The sequence below is a fragment of the Mytilus californianus genome, unplaced genomic scaffold (assembly GCF_021869535.1).
Source record: "Mytilus californianus isolate M0D057914Y unplaced genomic scaffold, xbMytCali1.0.p SCAF_9, whole genome shotgun sequence".
Taxonomy (NCBI): Eukaryota; Metazoa; Mollusca; class Bivalvia; order Mytilida; family Mytilidae; genus Mytilus; species Mytilus californianus.
In genome coordinates, this window is record NW_026262745.1 from 38379026 (window position 1) to 38397775 (window position 18750).

General features: G+C 31.6%; 1 protein-coding gene across 1 annotated transcript in view; it reads left to right on the forward strand.

The window, feature by feature from the left end:
• The window catches only part of LOC127715488 (COMM domain-containing protein 5-like), a 61733-nt gene that overhangs the window by 20233 nt on the left and 22750 nt on the right, over positions 1 to 18750 (forward strand). The window contains exons 3-4 of the mRNA XM_052221549.1: positions 9779 to 9807; positions 11177 to 11227. Of these exons, the coding sequence (XP_052077509.1) occupies positions 9779 to 9807; positions 11177 to 11227 (80 nt within the window). The remainder of the gene's footprint in view (positions 1 to 9778; positions 9808 to 11176; positions 11228 to 18750) is intronic.

Here is an 18750-nt window from a genome sequence, read left to right on the forward strand (position 1 = left end):
GCTCCCCAGGGCCCCCCTGGATTCGAATATGGGATTGTATGCAAAGTTTGCCAAAACCATAACATCAAGTAACAACGAAAATCTATTTTTTATTCAATCTCATAAATTGGTACCCATGTAAATAAATGAAAATCCACATAAATTGGTCCCCATGTAAATAAACGAATCTTCGGTATCTTGACAACTATAATTATAAATAGAGAAAAACTGAATGCAGTAAAAATGATCAGCAAAATAAGATTTAGAATAAGTCAACATTGAAAACATCAGTCTACTCCTAATATGAGTCATTGCCATTAAATGGTGTTTTTGTAGAAACTATAGTAGATATAGTGTATTTGTAAACAACTAAAAATGATCAACAAATCAAGATCAAGATCTACAAATAATTCAATATGATTGAAATTGTCAATTGACTCATTTCATGAGTTGTTACCTCTGAATCAATTTTTAAAAAGTTTTTGCCTATTATCTTGAAAGCTTTTAAAATGGATTGACTAAAACTCTAAACTAAACTAAATTGTAAGACAAGATTTTGGCCCACACAAGTTCCCATTCTACACAAATTATCCTGCTTTGTTGTATCAGATGCTGCTAAATTGTCAGGTGAGCAACCTATAAGCTACTTGGAGCCTCTAGTTACACTTGTTTTTGTTTTAAATCTTATTAATATAGAAGCCAATTGTCTTCATTTTTTTATATGACCGCAAAAAATTTTGCGGTCGTATATTGGTATCACGTCATCGTCTTTGTCCGAAGACATTTGGTTTCCGGACAATAACTTTAGTTAATGTAAATAGAAATCTATGAAATTTAAGGTTTATAACCACAAAAGGAAGGTTGGGATTGATTTTGGGGGATATAGTCCTAACAGTTTAGGAATTAGGGGCCAAAAAGGGGCCCAAATAAGCATTTTTCTAGTTTCCAGACATGACTTGTGGAACGGTGTATGGATCTCTCTGAAATTATACCACAAGTTTCCATACCACAAAGGGATGGTTAGGATTGGCTTTGGGGGGGTTATGGTTCAAACCTTTTAGAAATTAGGGGCAAAAAAGGGGGAAAAACAAGGGTTTCCTGGTTAATGGACAATTAAAAAAAGTACAATGTTATGTTTGGATTACCTCCCTTACACTGCTTTTGAATTATGTATAAAGAAATGTTACATTGTCTTGAGGTAATTAGCTGTCAATTTATTTTAAGAAGTTACTATTTAAAAATGCTGATTAAGGAATATTAATTTTAGGCATGATTATGAATGTCTTTTTTATACGACCGCAAAAAAATTTTTGTGGTCGTATATTGGTATGACGTTGGCGTAGTCTTCGTCGTTACGTTGTCGTCGTCGTCTGCCGTCATCCGAAGACACATTGGTTTTCGCACTCTAACTTTAGTTTAAGTGAATGGATCTCTATGAAATTTTACCACAAGGTTCAATACCACAAAAGGAAGGTTGGGATTGATTTTGGGGGTTATGGTACCAACAGTAAAAGAATTAGGGGCCAAAAAGGGGCCAAAAATAAGCATTTTTGTAACTTCCAGACATAACTTGTGTGTTAGTGTATGGATCTCTCTGACATTGTACCACAAGGTTCCATATCACAAAAGGAATGCTGGGATTGATTTTTGGGGTAATTGCCTCAAAATTTTAGGAATTAGGGGCCAAAAAAGGGACAAAAAACAAGCATTTTTCTAGTTTCATGACAATAACTTGTGTGTAAGTGTATGGATCTTTCTGAAATTGTACTACAAGGTTCCATATCACAAAGGGAAAGCTGGAATTGAGTTTGGGGGTAATTGCCGAAACGTTTAGGAATTGGGGGCCAAAAAGGGGCCAAAAATAAGCATTTTTCTAGTTTCCAGACAATAACTTGTGTTCAAGTGTATGGATCTCTCTGAAATTGTACTGCAAGGTACCATACCACAAAGGGAATGCTGGGATTGATGATGGGGGTAATTGCCTCAATATTTTAGGAATTAGGGGCCAAAAAGGGGCAAAAAACAAGCATTTTTCTAGTTTCTGGACAATAACTTGTGTGTAAGTGTATGGATCTTTCTGAAATTGTACTACAAGGTTCCATATCACAAAGGGAAAGCTGGGTTTGCGTTTGGGGGTAATTGTCCTAAACGTTTAGGAATTTGGGGCCAAAAAGGGGAAAAAAACACATTTTTCTAGTTTCCAGACAATAACTTGTGTTCAAGTGTATGGATCTCTCTGAAATTGTACTGCAAAGTACCATACCACAAAGGGAAGGCTGGGATTGAGTTTGGGGGTGATGAATCAAAAGGGGGTTCAAAAAATTTGGGGGGGGGATTTTTTTTTTTTTCCTTTTTTTTCTTTTTTTCCTTTTTTTTTTCTTTTAAAATTTTCCATTTTAAGTTGGCTATTTCTGATTTATATTTAAAAGCAAATAATAATGATATGGTAGGAGATACACACCAAACAGGATGTGTAAATTATTGTGCAATAGCATGAAATTTTCAATTGCACAATAGCAAGAAATCTTCAATTGCACAATAGGCGCAATAGCAAGAAATCTTCAATTGCACAGTATTGCGCAATAGCAAGAAATATCCAATAGCACAATATTGCGCAATAGCAAGAAATTGTCAGTTGTACAGTATTGCCCAATAGCAAGAAATATTTAATTGCACAGTATTGTGCAAAAGAAGATACTTCGTATAAATTGCTTATTTCTTGACCAATTTCAATGGGGTTTTATTCTTGAATTCTTGGGGTTCTTTAATATGCTGAATCTAACCATGTATTAAGTTTTTGGATTTTGGGCCCCGTTTTTAAATTGGTCCACATTGAGGTCCAAAGGGTCCAAAATTAAACTTTGTTTGATTTCATCAAAAATTGAATTATTGGGGTTCTTTGATATGCCGAATCTAACCGTGTACTTAGATTCTTAATTTTTGGTTCCGTTTTCAAATTGGTCTACATTAAGGTCCAAAGGGTCCTAAATTAAACTTAGCTTGATTTCAACAAAAATTGAATATATGGGGTTCTTTGATATGCTGAATCTAACCATGTATTTAGATTTTTGATTTTTGGGCCCTGTTATCAACTTTGTCCACATTAAGGTCAAAAGGGTCCAAAATTAAACTTTGTTTGATTTCATCAAAAATTGAATTCTTGGGGTTCTTTGATATGCTGAATCTAACCATGTATTTAGATTTTGGATATTGGACCATAATAGGTGAATGTCCAATTTAAAATTTTTAAGTTCTTAGACCACATTCATTCAGTGTCAGAAACCTATGCTGTGTCAAATATTTAATCACAATCCAAATGCAAAGCTGTATCAAGCTTGAATGTTGTGTCCATACTTGCCCCAACTGTTCAGGGTTCGACCTCTGCGGTCGTATCAAGCTGCGCCCTGCGGAGCATTTTATCTATTTTAAGACTTTTATGATGTATTTAAATGGGTAATTATCGTTGCAAACTCCATTGGAAATTTGAATTGAGATTATGACCATATCTTGAGGGAAAAAAATTTTTTGGGGGAAAAAGGGGGTGGGGATTTTTTCTCATTTCAGATTTAAGAAATAAAAAGAAAATTTCTTCAAATATTTTATTTTTTTTGCAAAAAAAAAGGGGGGGGGGGGGGTCAATTCGCAACAGCATAGTGTATTGCACAAAAGCAAAAAATTGAATATAAATTCAAATCATATAACCAATTCTAAGTTCTTTGACTGTTATTCTGTGTCAGAAACCTATTATGTGTCAAATATTTAATTACAATCCAAATTCAGACCTGTATCAAGCGCGATTATTGTGTCCATTTTTTTGCCCCAACTGTTCAGGGTTGGACCTCTGCGGTCGTATCCAGGTGGGCTCGGCAAAGCAATTTATTGACTAATGTACCTCAAAATATATGAAAAAGACAAAGGAGTGTCTATCTTTTTGCAAAAATAATTAGTTGCTAATGAGAAATTGATTATGGGGTAATCCATGGTAATATAGGAAATTACAATATTTATGAATGAAAATTGACAGTTGTTTTTTTTTACTCTCAGTTTTTCAAAACAAAATCCTGTTTAAGGTAGATCTGGTGTCTAAGTCTGCCATCTTGGATTTTTAAAAAGCAGAAATCAATTGGTTAAGACCTTTTTTTGAAATATGCTTATTTTCAGAGAGGAATATGCAATTCATTTAACTTAGATTTTGGGCCCTGTTTTTAAATTGGTCCACATTGAGGTCCAAAGGGTCCAAAATTAAACTTTTTTGGTTTATTTGTTTGTTTGATTTCACAAAAAATTGAAATATTGGGATTTTTTGATATGCCGAATCTAGACATATATTTAGATTTTTGATTTAAGGCCCAGTTTTCAAGTTTTAGATATCAGAAATCAATTGGTCAAGACCTTTTAATGAAATTTGCTTATTTTCAGAGAGGAATGCAATTCATTTGTAAATTTTTTTGTCTAATTGAAGAAGTTGTCTAATTTAACTAAGCGATTTATCTTATAGTTACAACTGTTTTTTGTACAAATGCAGAATATTTTTTGTTTGATTCAAGGGGCGATAACTCAAATAATATTAATTTTAATAAGAAATATTTATTGCATTTAACTAATTTGTTTTGTAACAGGAAAAAGAATTCTAATGATCCCAATTTTTATAGGACCACAAAATTTTCAGAGCTGTATCAAAAATTGAATATATGGGGTTCTCTGATATGCTGATTCTAAATGTGTATTTAGATTTTTGATTTTGGGCCCGGTTTTCAAATTGGTCCACATTAAGGTCCAATGGGTAAAAATTAGACTTAGTTTGATTTTGAAAAAAATTCAATTATTGGGATTCTTTGATATGCTGAATCTGAAAATGTATTAAGATTTTTGATATCTGTCCCAGTTTTCAAGTTGGTCCAAATCAGGATCCAAAATTAAACTTTGTTTGAATTCAACAAAAATTGAATATTTGGGGTTCTTTGATATGCTGAATCTTACTGTGTATTTAGATTTTTGATTTTGGATGCCATTGTCAAATTGGTCTACATTGAGGTCCAAAGGGTCAAATACTTAAACATTTGTTTGATTTCATCAAAAATTGAATTCTCGGAGTTCTTTGATATGCTGAATCTAACCATGTATTTAGATTTTGGATATTGGATCATAATAGATCAATGTCCAATTTAAAATTTTTAAGTTCTTTTACCACATTCATTCTGTGTCAGAAACCTATGCTGTGTCAAATATTTAATCACAATACAAATTCAGAGCTTTATCAAGTGTGAATGTAGTTTCCATACTAGCCCCAACTGTTCAGGGTTTGACCTCTGTGGTTGTATTAAGCTGCACCCAGCAGAGCAATTTATTATTTTTATTTTCTGAAAGCACATTAAAAGAAATATCTATACCCCCGCCGTAGCGGTGGGGGCATTAAGTTTTACCCTTGTCCGTCTGTACGTAAGTACGTACGTCCCAAAATTGGTTTCCGTTCTCTAACTTGAGTTTGCCTCAACCAAATGTTATGAAACTTATACACAATGCTTTTTACCAAAAAATGCAGATAACTTTTTTTTTTTTAATTTTAAATCTCTATGGTTTTGTTTCTTTCTTTTCACATAAAATTGTTTTATACATGTATAATCTTTATACAATCTGAGAATTTAGCACAACCTGTTGCTTTAAAAAAGCTTTGTGATCTATACTTTTTATTATATTTTTGAAAATTGCATAATATTGACTACATTTTGGCAAAGTATTAAAAAGATCTATTGTTTTTTAATTTAGACCCCCTTCTACCTTAATTCTTTTAATTTAGGTTTGTTCTCTTTGTGCAGATGGAAATCTAGAGTCAAAATATTACCTCCCTTGGAAACACTGAAAAAGTGGTCTTTTCAATGTTTGTTTTGTTTTAGCAAGGATGCTTATTAATTAATAATAAATTCACAAGAAAACTTTCTTTTAAATAGTAACAATAAAAATAAATTGAAATGAAATGAAAACAAAATTTTCATATAATGTTGTCAATTCCCTTCTAATATAGCAAATGACAAATAAAGCAGGCAATATGAGCTTTGTGTGAAATTGGTTTAAAATGTTCCTATGCAAATAAATTCCTCTAGTACATTGTACTAACTTCAATTAAATTTTTTTCTACCAGCTGTATACCTCTCTGGAACATGCCAATTTTCTGTATATGTATGCAGCTAGATTAGCAAAGTTCAGGAAAATTTACCAAAAAGAATCAATGGATATGCAGCATAGATGAACTAAGTTACTAAGCAAATTCAAAGGGACCTATAATTATCCCGTTGTAAACATTGAATGCAAATACATCAAGAAGACCCCAAAAACACTTACAAAAATCGAAACAACCCATTTTTAACATGGTAAAAAATATAGTAAAAAATTTTTAACAGATATCCTACTTTGTAAAAATATTTATCTTTAATTTTTAATCTGCACAGACACAATTTTAAATCAAAGCAAAGACAATATTTCTATATTGAAAATTCATTTGACTAAAGCAGACCGGCATACTCCAAAACTTAGATGTGGAAAATAGGTATATCTGGGAAATTGTAACATTCTAAGGATAATGTGGAACACTCAGAAAATTGGTGACTTGAAAGAGCTTTAGATTCTTTATGTACATTATTTTTTCCAATTTGTTTTATTTGTTTTATCAATATGCAGTAAATATTAGCATTTTTTAAATCTCAGTTTCACAAGATCTCGATAATAAAAAATAAAGAAAATAAAGCATCATGTATATCCATGTATATTTCTAATAACACAGTTTAACAAATACTTTCTTTAAATGTGCAAGTTTTGTTTAGAAATAACTTTTTATCAGTAACATCATCAGTATTGATTTTCTATTGATTTTGTTGACTCTTTCATAAGAACAGTTACTTTTCTATTGTTCTCAAGTCCTTGCAGGTTTTGCCACTGTGTGCAATTTTCACATGTTGTTGCAAACAAAATTAGTTGCTAAGGAGAAATTAATTAATCCAAGGTTATGTAAAGGTTAGTCTTTGAAAAGGTATATACTATGAAATTTAGAGAGGGGATAACATGGACCTAAGTGGAACTCTTTACAATTTTTGGTATATTGAAATCTTCAATGATTAAATTCATTGTCTTAAAATTTCTTTTCAAGTAATAAATATATATCAGATAAAAGAGTTAATGTCAAAGGCCAGTTACTCCTACATAAAAATTATCTTGCAGGTAATCTATTTTTTACCACTCAATAACTTGAACTTAGATTTAATTAAAAATAAAGAAAAGCTCAGCAGTGAATGCCATCAGAAAAAAGAAGATTTATAAACAATTTATGACACAAATTTTACAAGAAAAAATACATGCAAAAATGGCACTAAAATTGGATACCCTGAAAAATAGCCATCTTTTCCATCAGAGCTGTCCAGCTCTTTCATTACATCCATTGTTTTAGTTTCCGTTCTCTAACTTAAGTTTGCCTCAACCAAATGTTATGAAACTTATACACAATGCTTATTACCACAAAACACAGATCAAGTTTGAATTTTGGTGGCGTCACTTTAACCGTTCTAGACTTATGCCCCTTTATAAATGGAAAAATTGCAAAATTTTTATTTTCTTCTAAATATCAAGTAATTTTTAAAATTGGAGTTATCTTCCTTTGTCCATGATTATAGTTGAATCAACTACAATCAATGCTTTATACAATGTAATGTTTAATTTTGACTTCCACTGATAAAAAAGATCAGGTTGAATTTGGGTAGTGTCACTTTAACAATTATTGAGTTATGCCCCTTTATAAATCGAAAGATTGCCAAATTTTTAGTTTCCATTTTGTAACTTAAGTTTGCCCCAACCAAACATTATGAAACATATACACAATATTAATTACCACAAAACTAAGATCAAGTACAATTTTTTTGTTTCCGTTTTCTAACTTTAGTTTGCCTCAACCAAATGTTATGAAATTTATACACAATGCTTATTACTACATAATACAGATTAAGTACCAAATAAGTGGCGACACTTTTACCATTCTTGAGTTATGTCCCTTTATAAACATAAAAATTGCTGAATTTGTTAGTTTGTCTCAACCAAATGTTATAAAACTTATACACAACCATTCTAGAGTTATGCGTGTTTACAAATAGAAAAATTGCTGAATTTTTAGTTTCTGTTCTCTATTTAAGTTAGCCTCAACCAATTGTTATGAGACTTACACACAATGCTTATTACCACAAAACTCAGATCAAGTTCAAATTTAGGTAGCGTCACTTTTACCGTCTTCAGTTATGTCCCTTTATAACTATATGATATGCAAGCGGGGGCATCATCTGTGTCCACATGTGGACACTATCCACATTTATTTTATTTTTTTTTTTCCTACCGCCTAATTTTTTTCCTTGGCTGTTTTGTTTTTTCGCAAGATGTTGCTTAGATATTTGGAATATGATATCGAACAGTTATTACGCTTTTGAAACTGACACTCCATATAAGAGTTATCTCCCTGAACACTGTTTTTCTTGTTATTTCTAAAACTTCGCAACTGTACAAAAAACCGACAAATTCATTTTTTCCAAATTGCTCATTAGATCCTCAGGATGTTTGTTTAATTTTGACCGAAGCCGTATAGAGATTCCATATGAGAGTTATTTCCTCTTTTGTATTTGATATAAGTGAAATGTATATGTAACTGGAAAACCAAAAGTGATAGAGGCCTAGGGTCTTTTGATTTGAGGTCCTTGGTCCTTAAAAATGAAAATGAGGTCAAGGTCAAAGGTCAAGGTCATGTACAAAATTTTGAATTTGGCTTGTTATCACTAATTTTCAGAAATCTTGTAAGATATCGACAAAATATTTTTACAGAATTGTTAGTTGCGACATGTCGTAACACATAAATTTTAGTTGAAAGGGTACGTAGACATTTAATGGGAGTTTACGCCCCTTTTATATCTAATATTAGTAGTATGGTAATTATAACTCATTAACAATATATAGTAGAGGCCTAGAGTCTTTTGATTTGAGACCCTTGTTTCATGACCTTGAAATTGGGGTCAAGGTCAAAGTTTGATTTGACGTTCTAGATTTTAACCTTTGCTTTAACTTTTAATTTATACATAATAAACTTATGGGACTTTGTGCATTAAGTTGCAAGTCATATGACCTTGGAGAAATCAACTGGAAATGACCTTTTGTAAACCGGAAGTAGCCATGTTTTGTACTCATTTAATGTAAAAGTACATAGAAACATATATTTTTGGAATCAGTGTCAAGTAAACTATCAGATGAGACCAAATTTGACATTTTTCAAACCAGAAGTAACAACTTATCTCCCTTATTTCAAACAAAAATGTGTAGAAACCATGTATTTATAAATTTAACGTACAATAAGCTATCATTTGGCACTGAAAAATTCATTTCTAACTGAGTTTTATCATTTTTAACATCAAAATATATTGTATCAGGTGGAAAGACCTTCAATTGTTCTCTGAACAATTGGTTTTTAATTGTATATTGTATTTATGACTGCAGACAATTCAAGTTTTCTACTGTAATGCAAAGACTGAAATTCCTTAGTCATAATTATTCTTGTAGTAATAAAGAGGGAAAGTAGTCTGCAGCTTTTCTGTAATATTTCAGCAGCTAGTTTGTTTAAATTTTAATGTTGGATATTTGTGAGTCGAAAATCAATATTACAAAAAATATTAGAATCTTTGGAAGTTTATTAAACATATTTATGTTTGACATAAATCATCATTATATTTGGATTTTTGTTGACAGCCTTGCATATAAATTATTTTACTTTTGGTTTCAGATGTTTAAAGATGATTTAGTTGAACTACAGTAAGTACAATTATTATATAGCAATGTAATTGTCCATGCATAACTTGACCAAAAGTCAAAGTGTGTTAAATGCACAGAGTAGCAATGCTCAAAACAGCAACATTTGATTATCTTTAAAATTAACATGATATTCTTATAATTTTATACCCCCACTCCTGGAGATTTTGCTATACTGCATTCACCTTGTGTGTTTGTCAGTCCAAAACTTTCAGTACAAATTACTCAACCTCTGTATTATGAATGGAATTGAAATATGGTCTGGAATTTTATAATGAAAGCCTTTTTATACGCCCGTTAACTGGTTATTATGGTATACCGTTCTGTCCGTACATCCCAAAATTAGTTTCCATTCTCTAACATTAGTTTGGCTCAACCAAATGTTATGAAACTTATACACAATGCTTATTACCACAAAATAGACAAGACCAAGTTCGAATTTGGGTTGTGTCACTTTTATCGTTCTTGAATTATGTCCTTTTATAACGTTATATGCAAGCAGTGGTATCATCTGTGTCTTAAGGACACATTCCCCATTTATTTCTTATAAGGCATTTGGTGATACATGTAATAGTTGCAGTTGCTTACAGTCTTACTGTCTCTCAGATCTAATTGATTGATTCATTGATTGTTTGTATTTAACACCACTTTCAGCACGATTTACTACCAGTTATTTTATGACCAGTTTTGTTAGAGTTAGAATTGATGTAAATACTACATGGCTAAAGGAGTAAGATAAGGGCCCATTTTGGCCTCAAAATTCAGGTTCATCTGATGAAAGATTTTGAACACTTTTTAAACACTTAAGTGTCTACTTCAGTCGATTCAATTAGTTTATGTGAAAGATTTGAACTGATAAAGTCATTAAAGACGCTCAAATTCAAGCTTAAATATGAAAAATCTATCAAATTTGCCATAATATGTCACTTTTCAGATGGTTTTTGTCAAAAATGAAAGTGGCCGCATCCGTGTTCATTCTTAACCTTTTTATATGTTATGTATTATCATTAAATACAACTTACATTTAAATATTAAGAATGAACACAAATGCGGCCACTTCCATTTCAGACGGAAACCGTCTAAATATTAACCAAAATGCTAAAATTTCGAAGATTTCAGTAATTTAGCATGACTTAATGATGCTAGTATCTGATACATGTGCATTGTATTGTCAAAAACAGCCCAGAAGTATTCTTCTTTCCAATAAATAGCTAAAGATTTACATTTTAACAATTTTGTAAAACTGCTCTATTTTGGGGCCAAAAAGGGGTCTTACTGGGCCTACTCCTTTCACTCAGAATTATAATTAAAAAATTATTGGCATGACTTTATTGGGCCTTTTTAACATAGGTATAATTTCTTTTTTGCCTAGAATACCAGAAACATACCATGAAGACTTATCCAGTGTTATTTTTGGATCAAGGTGAGAAACCTTACACATGTTAGTACAGTTGTTTGATAAACTAGTGACCCTATCTTTCATGACACCTACACAATTGCATATGGTAATTTTAGAAATTTTTGTTATAATAATAATTGCAAAAATGCAACAGGATGGGTTTTACAAGAGTTATAACTCTTGCAAGTATTATTTGTATACAGCATTTCCTGAAATTGCAAAAAATTAATCTCACAGTTTTGTTCATATTTTTCAACAATTACAATAAAAATACACTCAAATATGAATTTACAATAACTAAAAGTCATGTGTATATATGTGTACTTTTTTGTTTGGGTCTTTTTTTCACAAGAGTTGGTGGTAAGTGATGTGTTTTTTTGTTCTGTCCAGTATTTTTGGTGATTTCTGTTATTCGTTTTATATAATATTAATAAATGTTGTTTATTGTTATGGCTCCAAAAGGTCAAATTTGTTAAACGACTTTCTTACAAATGATACAATAAATAAGTCTGTAAACAAATCTCAGGTGGAGAAAAATTCAAGGAATAAAATAAACAACATTATTAATAAATAATGTTAGCGCCTATAAATAGCAGTACATAACATACACATTTTTTTATATATATTTATATAAGTTTGACGATTTGCACAACAACAATGATATATGATGGTTATTTATGAAATTGTATTGACAAATAGCCTTCTTCAATGTCATTGTCTCTATCGAATATAGAGATATATAACATATATACATAATTATGTAGGTATAAAAATTAATTCACATGCACAGGATTATATATATATTTATATATAATGTAATTTATTGTGTAAGGACGAAGATTTGTCAGATTTGTTACAAAACATTCTTACAAATAATACAAACAAATCTAAACAAAATACAATCGGTGATTATTACAACCAATAAACAAACAGTATTATATATAATGTAGTTTGTTGTCTATGCACCAAGAGAACAAATTTGTTAAAAATAATGAAACAGTAGATAAGTCTGTAAAAAAAATACAAGTAGAGAAAAATACAACAACAAAAAAAATGTAATTGATGTTTATAATTATGTAGAACATTTACAAACACATTCAGCTAGGTTCTATGTTTTAAAAACACACAAAATACTATTATGGCTATCACTCCTAAATTTTTGTTAAAAAAATTACAACTGAATATCTTATGTTGAAGGAATTCTCTTATTTTGTTTTTGCCCAAAGGGTCAATGTGAGCTGTTCTCATCTCTTGATAACCCTTGTTTGTTTCTTTTACAAAACAATTTGCCTCTGAAACTAAGGGGTCAGTGGGAACCAAACTTGTACCTATCATCCTAAAGTTATTGTTTTTAAAACATACTTTCGATGATCTAGCTGCCAACCATCATTGCCACCATTGCTAAAAATAGAACATAGGAGTAAAATGCAAATATCATCATTAAAGGGAAATAGCTCAAAAAAACAGTCAATAGTCATGTGACTAATTTGTATATCAGACAATGATGATATTTTGACTTATTTGTATATCTTATTTTGCTGATAATGTCTGTAGATCTTGTTTTGCTGATCGTAGACTTATTTGTAGACCTTATGCTGCTGACTGTTTTTGGAATTTTCAATTTCTCTCAGTCAATCTCGATCTACTGTAGATTCTGCAAAACTATAGAACAGGTAAAAATCATCATTCAAGGGCATTACTCCTGTAAGGGTTTGATTGATGATTAAGAAAGTGATAGAGCAAGCAGGGCATAGTATGGACACATATACTTGTTTTCTAAATCATGTAAAAATTTGTGTAGATAGGTCTAACACTTTCCCTCTTTCCAATGTGACATAACCCTGTGAACATCATAACTGACATGCTGTAAAGTTTCTTTAATTTGTGGATGACAATTTGGAACAGTGGTGTAGTTCATGGTTTCGATTTTTTGATTTCACACCTTATGTACACCTTGAATAATAACACAAGTTTTCAAATAAGCAGAAGATAATGTATGTGCTTTTTATCAGGAATAGTATTTCACTTTTAGTTTAAAATTGGTGTATTAAAGTTTCTCCAAATTTTGATATTTTAGTATACAGGTAAAGAATTTGTCGTCAATAAATGGCCATAGGAATGAATTAGTTTCACCTGTAATTTAGTTCAAACTTGGCAGGATTTTTCACCACTTCAAGAAGGTGTGAAGGAAGAAAACTGTTAATTGAAACGCTTCTGCAGAAAATTTTCCGCTTTGAAATTGGAGTTCAGGGATGAAATTTGGCATGAATAATCACCACTACTAGAAAGTGTATCATGCACATGAAAGAAGACCATGCATTAATGATCATGATCAAAAACTTAATTTTACTTAGGACACCTCTGTGCATATACATAGAATAACCCTAATTACATCACAATTTACTTATTTACATGCTGATGGCCCTCTGTGATGGCAACAGTGACCACAATCTTCTAGTTTGATTGATTAATTGGTTGGTGTTTAATGCCATCTTCAGCACTGTTGGCTTTTTCTTGGCAGTCAGTTTTTATTGGTGGAGGATTTAGCCTTAGTGCCCAGAGAGAACCACCGACCTTCAGTAGAAAAACTGACAATCCTAGTCAATTAAGGTTGGCATCAAACGCACCTGCCACGTGCAGGACTCTAACTCACAACCTCAGTGTTGACAAACTAGTAATACAGTAGTTGAACTACTTAGACCACACAGCCACAAAGGCCCCTCCTCTAGTTTGACACATGTTTTACTACTTAGACCACACAGCCACGGAGGCCCCTCCTCTAGTTTGACACATGTTTTACTACTTAGACCACACAGCCACGGAGGCCCCTCCTCTAGTTTGACACATGTTTTGAAATACATATTGAAACAACCTAAATATATATTGTTATATTTGGGTATGTACAGTTATGAGAACTCATAATCCTGCATTCAGTCCATACTTTATAGCTTGCTGTTCGGTGTGAGCCAAGGCTCTGTGTTGAAGGCCGTACTTTGACCTATAATTGTTTACTTTTAACACATTGTGACTTGAATGGATAGTTGTCTCATTGGCACTCATACAACATCTTCTTATTTATACATACTGTTTACTTATATTTTGGCATTGCACAAGATCATGTGTTTTCAGACTGTTGATGTCGGCTTATCCTAAATCTGTTGGATGTGTACTGATTGATACTTTAGTATGGGATAACATGATTTATTCATTAGTTGTCATTTGCTTTTAATTAGCTTTCAGTAACTGCCAGTACTTTGTGTTTATTGTTTTTGTCTCGCCTGCGACTTTTGTGAGACATAGGGATAACTATATAATTATAGTTTTTTTGTCATCTGAATTTCTCACTTAATATGAGTAAAAGGATAACTATATTTGTTATATGGTTTCCTTACAATGTCTACATGTTCTTCAGACAGAGTTCATCTGACCTTGATCTCATTTCATGGATCAGTGATCAAGGTTAAAGTTACATGATTAGTTCCATTTCTCAGATTCTATAATCAGTAAGTTGACTATAAATGGTGTATGGAATGAATTTAAGGTGTACATGTCTGTCTGGCAGGTATCATCCGACCTTGACCTCATATGCATGGTTCATTGGTCAATGTTAAGTTTTTGTGTTTTGGTCTGTTTTTTTATTACCATAAGCAATAGGTTAACTATATATGGTGTATGAAATAATTGTAAGGGGTACACATATCTGTCTGACAGGATTTATCTGACCTTGACCTCATTGTCATGGATATTTTAAAATGTTAAGTTTACTTGTAGTAAAACCTTTATCTTTCAGACTTTCAACATAAAAGCAAAAATTAAAATAGCAAAAATACTGAACTCCAATGAAAAATCAAAACGGAAAGTCCTTTATTAAATGGCAAAATCAAAAGCTCAAACACATCAAACGAATGGAAAACAACTCTCATATTCCTGACTTGGTACAGGCTTTCCTTATGTAGAAAATGGTCAGTTATAAGCAGGCGAGACATTTCAGCGTGTGCACTCTTGTTATGTTAATATTTTTCTGTGCTTTTGTACTGATCGATTGAGTGAAGCCATTTGCAACTGATTTCTATAGTTTGTTCTTATTTTGTGATGTTACACTGTCACCCCCATGGTCACAGGATAACACAAGAACAAACTGGAATAATCAGTTGAAAAGGGTTTAACTCATCAGATCAATTTAAAGCACAAAAAGACAAAAGACACACAGTACAGATCTGAGAGTACTCACAGTTACTCACATCTATTCATAGCCAATAACAACTAATAAGAAAGTCATGTATCTAATACTAAAATACCTAACAGTGTGCATCCAACTTCTAATGGATTTAGTATATATAAAGACATCATTATCTGTCAGAGAAAAACATTACCTTGTGCTATGCCAATATATAGGTATCAACAGATGGTAGGACAGTGAATGTACATATGTGTATGACAATACTTTTTAGTTGAGTTTTCAAATATAAAATCTGAAGTTTACAACAGGTATCAAAGTAATATATATTGATATTTACACCATACAATACTTGTTGTACACAAAAAAAAAAAAAAACAATTTGGATTTGTTTTTAACTTTTTTTTTCTCAAAAGTAAGATATATGGTGAAAAAAATCCCATAAAAATTTAGGATATATAGTGAAAATTAAATTATCACATCACATTCATTTCAATATTTTTCACAGCACTCTGCAGTGCTAAAGGTGTTTGTATCATTAGATCATTGTTAAAGTGTTATTCTACATATATTTATGAATATATAAGTATTGAATTACATGTGTAGATTTTTGATTATCAAAACAAATTGTATAACATTGATATAACTAAGGTAGCAATATACAGCTAGGAAAAAAAATTAAAATTTACCCTCATAAATTTTACCATCTCCTTTTCCTTGATTTCTTACAAATCAAGCTTATGGTTTGTGTCATTTGTGTGCATATGTATATAATCAGTATCTTCCATAGATTTGTTATCCAGTAATTAAAATGGTTAAATATAATTTGTTTTTGGTGTATCCATGGCAACAATTTGCATTTATTTGCTATAAAATATTGCAAAAAGGGAGGTAAAGATGTCACATAGTTCCCCAAATTTGACCAAAAGTAGAATTTCAATCTCTTGGAGTGATACTTTTTCCGAAGCTGTTTACATATATCTATCATGAGATCAAATAAAAATCTTATGTCTTCGTCTCATTTTTTTGTAAAATTGCTTCAAAAAGTTCGTGTGAAAAAAAAGTGTTTGTAAACATTACAATAATTTCTAGACCTATGGCCGGTCTGGCTGTGAAAAAACGGACAGTCAAACAGAATATAGCCCATAAAACATGTAAAAAATAATCTTCATGTTCTTATAAACCCACTTTGAAGGCTAAAGTAGTCATCAGCTGTCTATAAATGAATTGTATTGCACAATAACTTTCATTTGAAAAATCCACATGGGCCAAAATGCAAAACCACACTCCTAACCAGGGCTTCCAAAATTTCCTGACGACAGCCGGACATTTTTCAAAGAATTATTTATGACGGTCAATGATCAGCTGGATACTTAAATGTAACTGAGAGGATGCATAAATTGATATATGTGTCTAAATAATTAGTAGTGTTATATGCAATAAAATTATTTATAACTGTTTTGTTTTCTTCATTCTAAAAATAAATAAAATATTATCCTCGGTATTGTGTCATTTTTCTGTGTATCGTAATACAGTAACCATCATTGCATCAATCAGCTTCAGTACCTGACTGTTCTCATGTTTTTGTTTCTGTTTATATAATCTATCTTCTCTCTGTGAGTACTTAACACTTTGTAAATTAAGGCCATCTTATTTGAAACTGTTGATGTTGGCTTTAATTGCAGTACAACTTGATCATCAATACACGTGATACTTTTCTTTTTGTGTATTTATTACCTGACCACGTGACTTTTACAACTGATGCGGTATTTATAGATAACATTGAGGAGGCCCGATGAAGGATATTGTTTTAAACCGTGTAAAATCTACTGAACAGTGATAACATTTTTCTTTGTACAATTTCCCAACCTGATTTAGAAAATAAGGAATAAATAAAAACATACTCAGTTGATAAATAATTTAATGAATAACAACATGATATTTTATGTAAGCATATAACAACAATAAAATGTCAGAAGAGCACAATGCTGACAAACACACGCAATAAATATTACAATGAGCACATTGAAAAGAAGCACAGATCACAGCACAAGATTAGAGTTCATTTAGTCTAATTAAAGATTTTACATTCATGAGCTTGCTAAATGCATTGTTCTGATAAACATGGCGGTTACGAACGGATTGCCATTTGCGGATAGCAGGAACAGGGTCAAAGTCTTTAACATCTACACCTACTAAGCTTATCCTCATAAGTTGATCTAAAGCGTCAATACCTAGACTACACCTTAGTCGATCATAATTCCCACGGCGGGACTTAACTTTACGTCGGACATCACCTCTTTCTCTATAACATCGGAAATTGTCTGAATAAATTCGGAGCAGGCATTGTTCTCTTGATATAATTTAGAAGTGATCACGGCACCATTTAACTTAGTTAAATCATTTATTGACTGAAATTTGTCCATTGGTTTTTCCTATATATTTTAGTAAATTTTCCCCTTGAGAGTACCCCAGTATTTAATACGATGTACAGTGTTAAATAAAATAATATATATCATACTTATTCATTTATAAATATCCTTATTTGAAGAATAACTTTTAAATATCAGGATACTTTTAAAACTGAATGCTCATTTAAAATAATATCTATAAAGCGTAATTAAATAGGATGTTGTTCCATACACGCTTACATGTTTGACCTCGTTTACCGGATTACCTTTATGTACATTGTTATGCATCATTAATTCTATTGATAAAGATAAGCTAAGGACACCTCATCAAAGGTAACAAACCTGTAATCAGTGAATGATTTATGGCTTCAATATAACTTATTGAAGGGATAATTGTTTGACAGCTTGTTGTTATTTAAATAAAAGAAAACGTGTTTTTTCTACTTTTTATTGATGTACACAAGCTAAAGACCAAGCCGTACATTTATGTACCCAGAGGATTAGACTAACTGAGACACTTCAAAGTATCTGAAATATGCTGCTTCTGTTTTATTAAACCCAATTATGACCGAAATATCTTTGTGAAATAGATTGCCACAATTATAAACTAAAATGCCCAAACGGACATGCCCAAAGCCCCAAACGGACATTTTTATCGATCGATAGTTGGTAAAAATTGAAATGACCGTTTCATGAAAATGCCTTGAATAACAAAATGTGGCACACCAATTCTATTTGACCGTTTGAGGCTGAGAGCAGCCGGTCTTTTTATGAAAGTTTCGGTCAAGTCCGGAATATATGACCGTTTTGGAAGCCCTGCTCCTAACTGTGTATTGCTACCTAAGGTCAACAATACAATTGGTATATTGCAAAACATCTGATGTCATTCATACCTTTGAATTTCGAATTTATATATAATGTACTTTAGATTGAATTTAAAACTAACAAATAGGCGATTC